This window comes from Asparagus officinalis, chromosome 9 (genome assembly GCF_001876935.1).
Source record: "Asparagus officinalis chromosome 9, Aspof.V1, whole genome shotgun sequence".
Lineage (NCBI taxonomy): Eukaryota > Viridiplantae > Streptophyta > Magnoliopsida > Asparagales > Asparagaceae > Asparagus > Asparagus officinalis.
This window is the reverse complement of record NC_033802.1, coordinates 66,579,883-66,585,557: the sequence shown is the minus strand read 5'-3', so window position 1 is coordinate 66,585,557 and position 5,675 is coordinate 66,579,883. Positions and strand designations below refer to the sequence as shown.

Genomic DNA, 5,675 nt, shown 5'->3' with positions numbered 1-5,675 from the left:
CAGAGACGGTGAGGCGACTAGTGAGGATAATGGCGGAAGCAGCGAAGATGTCGTTGAAGAGCAAAGATCTGAGCCTGCCGCCGTGGAGGAAGAGGCGATATATGCTAGCCAAATGGTTCGGGCCTTATCGGAGGACGGTCAACCCTCTTCCAACGGCCGCTGGCGCTTCGATTGCCGCGAGAGGGGACGTTCAGTGCCGTGCCGTTGGCTTTGAGTCTGCGAGTACTCAGCGGATTATCTCTCCGATGAGAGGGACAGGATAATGTTGATGGTGGGGTTTACAATAGACGTGTACGGATAAGGTTTGCGGAGCAGGGGTAGACATATTCAGTTTTTTTTTTTTTTTTGTCAAATTGTTTGGACGGATAAGGTTTGCGGAGCAGGGGTAGACATATTCAGTTTTTTTTTTTTTTTTGTCAAATTGTTTGGTTTTGTAATTCATGTTAGAATGTAAAGATATTACCTTCACCATGACTTGTGTCTGAGATGCAGGTAGATTACTTGGCGGCGGCCATTTCCTCTTCTTTGCACCGTATCTGACTTCATCTTCGTTCTTGCTGATCTTCTTACACTATCTGCCCCCGTGACTGACTGAGTCTTCAATCTTCTGACCTTCTTACGTTCCTCGTTCCTGCCCTTGATCCGACTCCTGAATGTTTTGCTCGATGGCCTCTTCCATCTCTTCCTCCAACCTTGTATTCCTCGTCTTCTCCCTCATCCTCGATGGCTTCATCTCTTTTTTCCTTCTCGGCTCCTCCACTTCTCTGCTTCTAGCCTGTGAAGTGCACAATTTGTTAGGGTTCCGAGGGCAAATACAAAAGCTGAGAGAGAAGGCCAAACACAATCAAAATAATGGCACGAACACAAACAAATGAATTTTACGTGGTTCGGCAAGTTGCCTACATCCACGGGGCAAGAAGAGGATGAATTTTCACTAATAGAGAAGGAGAGTACAAATAGAGATTACAAATTCACTCAAAATCTCTCAAACAAACCTCTCAAATCTCTCAAACAAAACCCTAATCAAATTGCTCAGAAAACTCTCTTTTCCGTGCACAAAACAAACCCCTTTTTCAACTCCCAAAAACCCTAAAATCGTGTTTGTATTTATACCAAACACAAATCCCAATTAAAACAGGAAACCGCAATCAGGCCCAAGCCCGACTAGTGGTCGACCGTCGAAATCGTCACGGTCGACCGATCAGAAAGACAGAAACCAAAAATCGATTACATGGTTTGGCAGTCGACCGCGACGGTCGACCGACCAAAGTACAGAAACACACCCTGTACTCGTGCATATTTCCGGTCGATCGCCAAAGTCATCGCGGTCGACCGTACGACCTCCAAAATGTTCCCTTCGTGAGTTTGCCTAAACTTCGTCATCGTCATTCCCGTTTCTATAATTATCCACCTCGGTAAAGTTTTCCCAAAACTGAGTTGACACCAATCAAATCAAACATCTTACTTGTTGTGTCCAGTACGAAGTGGAACAATCCACAACAACGGACTCAATCCACAACAAGTCGAGAACCCAAATGAGAATGCGAACAAACTCCAAAATGTCGATATCAACTCATCAAATCCGCTGCATTAAAATAACTGCCTACGTATCCTCTTATCTAATGAATCAAGCCTCACATAGTTTATCCAAATGGCCTCAAACGACCTCAATCAACTAGAAGAATTCTCAATCCTTCACCAACATTTCGATCATAAACACTAACTAATCTGCAGGTGATCACACACTTGTTGGCCTTAAAGTGAACAGACAAACTCTCTTCCAAACTTGCATCTCTCCCCACCAACTCTGTCTTGGAGCTTAACTCCTCAACCCTATATGTAGAAGAAACACAATTACCAAACACCTCCAACTTAGGTGAACTAACATCCATAGCCAAATCCGAACTGTGTCCATCAGCTGCACTCGAATCAACAAACTCATCATTTGCATCAACACCAACATGATCCCCAATTTGTCATCAACCCTATATTTTACTTAAATTTAATTTATTATAATGATTATTATATCCTATCCTAATCCTATATGTGAACTACTTACAGGTCAATAATTTAAAAATTAATAAGCTATAATATATAAAGATTGTAAAAAACCCCTAAAAGTTTTAAAAATTATACAAAACACTTTTAAAAGTATAAAATTACACAAAACATCTAGACATTTCAAAACTTAAAACAACAAACATAAAACCCTCAATATTTAATAACTATAAAAACACCCTCAAAAGTTCAAATAATAAAAAACACTATGAAATTCTGAAATTTTAAAACTTGCAAACAACAAAGACGGATTCAAGGAATTACTATCAGACACTAAAAAACTAAATTTTATAAAAAATAACCTCAAAGTTATAAAAATTCCGAAAACTCCTTCGAAAATTAAAAAAACGTATAAAACCCTAAAATTTAATAGCTTGTTGATGCTCGTGAACAAACAGTCGATGGGGTTTCCGGTAGTCGGATGCAGTTTCGATCCTGGCAACGGTGGAGAACAAGGAGAGGATGAATGTTAGGGCTGACTCCTCCTCCGACTTTATGCCCGATTCTGAGCGCGCGGGGTAGACTGATAGCCTACACATGCAAGAATCGCATGAATACGGGACTAGTTTTCCCCCATGATACCTTCGACGGTCAAGTCAGTTGGTGAACTTGAGGAGGGTTTTTTGAGAGGTCCCTGGGCCTGAGAGGTCCTTGCAGGGGGTTCCTCCCTAAGAGATATTAAATGCTCTTTATGTAAAAAGAAGATCCCAAATGGGGGTAAAGCTCAGGTGTAAGAAGAAGCAGAGAGCAGACTCTCTCCCCTTTACCCTCCTTACCTCCTCTTTATAGTCCATAGCCTCTAAGATTTTGGCTTTTCTTTTGCACAGGAGGATGGTTGCTGGGCGGGCAGATAGACTGCTGAGTCATCCTTCTCCCTCCAGATGGCGACTGGTGATTAGAAGGAAAGTCATTCGTGTTCAGGAAAGCATCATGGTAATCTTCTGGGAAATGACTTATGAGCCGAATAAGTGGCTTGGGCACGAGGTTTGTCAGAATGGAGATCTTGATGGGTCTGATCAATACTGTTATGTCGATTGACATCTGAAGTGAACTTGGTCAGTTCTTATACCTTTAGCCGAAACGGGTTGATCTGCGAGCCATCATTATGATTTGACGACCCGATAGTCGAGTGAACTTCGAGTCGGGTATATAGTCGAGTCGTCTGCTCGAGGAGTCGTCTTATTTGCGAGAGGGCGACTGATCCCGTGCTTCGAGTCGGTCATGATGATCCTTGACCGAAATATGGCTTGTCTGCTCGTCTGGTCGAGAGACTTGGCCTTGACTGGGCTTTTGAACCTCTAAGTTGGTTTGGACCATGGCTCCCTTGGGCTTATGCAGATATTCTCCCGACATTTTTATCTTTCGATGGTAAAGTACCATAACAGTTAGCCCATTTTATTCGAAGTTGACTTTAGTCGAGTCCGAGTGAAATAGATACAAGCTTACTCCATATCTTGGGGATTTCTTGGCTAGTTGATCAAGGTTGGAGACATGGCGTAGGTCTCGCTAACCGCCAATCTCCGTGAGCTGATGATCAGTATCAGGAACCGCTTTTTTGAAGGAAACGAGGCGTCGTAGGTAGAGTAAAAGGCGTCTCTCTTGCCAATTTATTGGCGTGAATTACGAGCAACGATTGTTATTTCAAGCAATCCATTCCGATTCTCGAAGTGAATACTCCTTGGTTGCTTCAAAGCTGTGCCTTTTGGGGCTCCGCATGCTTCTTTAGAGGCTTATAAATAGTTTTCGGTGTTGTTTTAAAAGAACACTCTTTGCCAGGAACATTTCTCTTCGTCGATCCTTTGACTCCTTAAGAGATTTTAACATGGCTTTTTTCCAGAATGACTGCGAGAAGAAACTCAAGGTCTTGTTTCTATCCAGGTCGAGGATGACTTTGAACGAGGCCAGCTGGTTGCATGATTAGTATGACATTTCTCGTGTGACGATGACCATAGGGGTACCAGATAGCTCAATTCCGATGCATATGTACGGTGAGGACCGGGTGCCTCTTTATCGGGCACATCTGCAGTGTGGGTTGCGCCTGCCGTTACATCCCTTTGTAAGGAAAGTTTTTACAGCTTTGGGGATTTCCCCCTATCAGTTCCATCCCCACGCCATCTATATCTTGATGGTGTTTATAGATGTCTGCTCCGAGGCGGACGTGGTGCTCATCATTAGTTTGCTTGGGCACGTGGTTAGTATGAGGTCTACTGAGGGTGACCCACACTATTTTTTCCACTGTCAGTGTGATTTCCGCTTGGACTCTGATCTCCCTGAGCTGGAATGAATAATGGGAGAGGTTCTTTGTCTGGGTGGTTGGTGCCGACAACATACTATCCTGCTTGGGTTGGCCTAAGGTGCAGAATAATGTGTTGGAGCCGAAGGTCCTTAGTGATCTTAAGGATGGAGATCTTGAGAAGCTCCGGTGTCGCCTCGGTCTTCAGGAGACTAAAACTCTGGACAGAAGGGAGTTTACTGAGATAGGGTGGTCCTCCTCGTCCTCCTCTGATCCCGAAGTGATGGCCCTTCGTCCACCAATGGAGGTCTATAAAAGAGGGGCTGACTCGGAGGGGTCGAGTTCTTCCAGGAGGCCTTTGAAGAAAATGAGGAAGGACTCTGGGGATAGTGGTGCCGAGCCTTAGGAAAACCGTGTGTGTTTTTTTTTGTAAGTCTGGTTAGGCTTTTTGGTAAGGAATATACAAAAATTCTTTTCTGAATGAGAAGCGATTTCTTCTATCTTCTGCTTTTGAGAACTGCAAATTGTTGTGTCGATTGATATCTGAAGTGAACTTGATCGGCTCTTATCCCTTTAGCTGAGGCGGGTTGATCTGCGAGCCATCATTATGATTTGACGACCCGATAGTCGAGTGAGCTTCAGGTCGGGAATATAGTCGAGTTGTCTGCTCGAGGAGTCGTCTTATTTGCGAGAGGGCGACTGATCCTGTACTTCGAGTCGGTCATGATGATCCTTGACCGAAATATGGCTTGTCTGCTCGTCCGGTCGAGGGACTTGACCTTGACTGGGCTTTTGAGCCTCTAAGTTGGTTTGGACCATGGCTCCCTTGGGCTTATGCAGACATTCTCCTGACATTTCTATCTTTGGATGGTAAATTACCATACCATAACTTATAACCAATACATATCAAATCTCAAAATTATCAGCAGATCACTAAACATTTAAATTTTACAACAAACAATCTAAAGTTTTAATAATTACAAAAAATACCCTCAAAATTTAGAGTTGCAAGAAATATTCTGACTTTAAAAAACTTACTACCAACACATGAAACATGAAAATTACAAGCACTCAACTTAAAATTTAAAATTTTTAAAAAACACTCTCAAAGTTTCAAAATTTGTGAAACACACCCTTAAAAATTCAAAATCACGAAAAAGCGACTAACATTTTAAAACATAGCAAAAAAAAAGAGTAGTTGTTTGATATTCTTTCATTAAGATATGTAAATTTAACTTTTTTTAAGGTTTTACTATCTTTTTTGGCATTTAAAAGTAGTCTAATTTTATCAAAAAGATAAAGGTGGAGAAGGATTGATAACGTCTTAATAAAAAATAAAACAGAAGGAATGAAAGGCACTATTTTCTAAATATTTTATAGAATA

General features: G+C 42.1%; 1 protein-coding gene across 1 annotated transcript in view; it reads left to right on the top strand.

Moving 5' to 3' along the window:
- The window catches only part of LOC109823580, a 930-nt gene extending 608 nt beyond the window's left edge, over nt 1–322 (top strand). The window contains exon 2 of the mRNA XM_020389859.1: nt 1–322. This exon is cut by the window's left edge and continues 551 nt beyond it. Within this exon, the coding sequence (XP_020245448.1) occupies nt 1–263 (263 nt within the window). The 3' untranslated portion in view covers nt 264–322.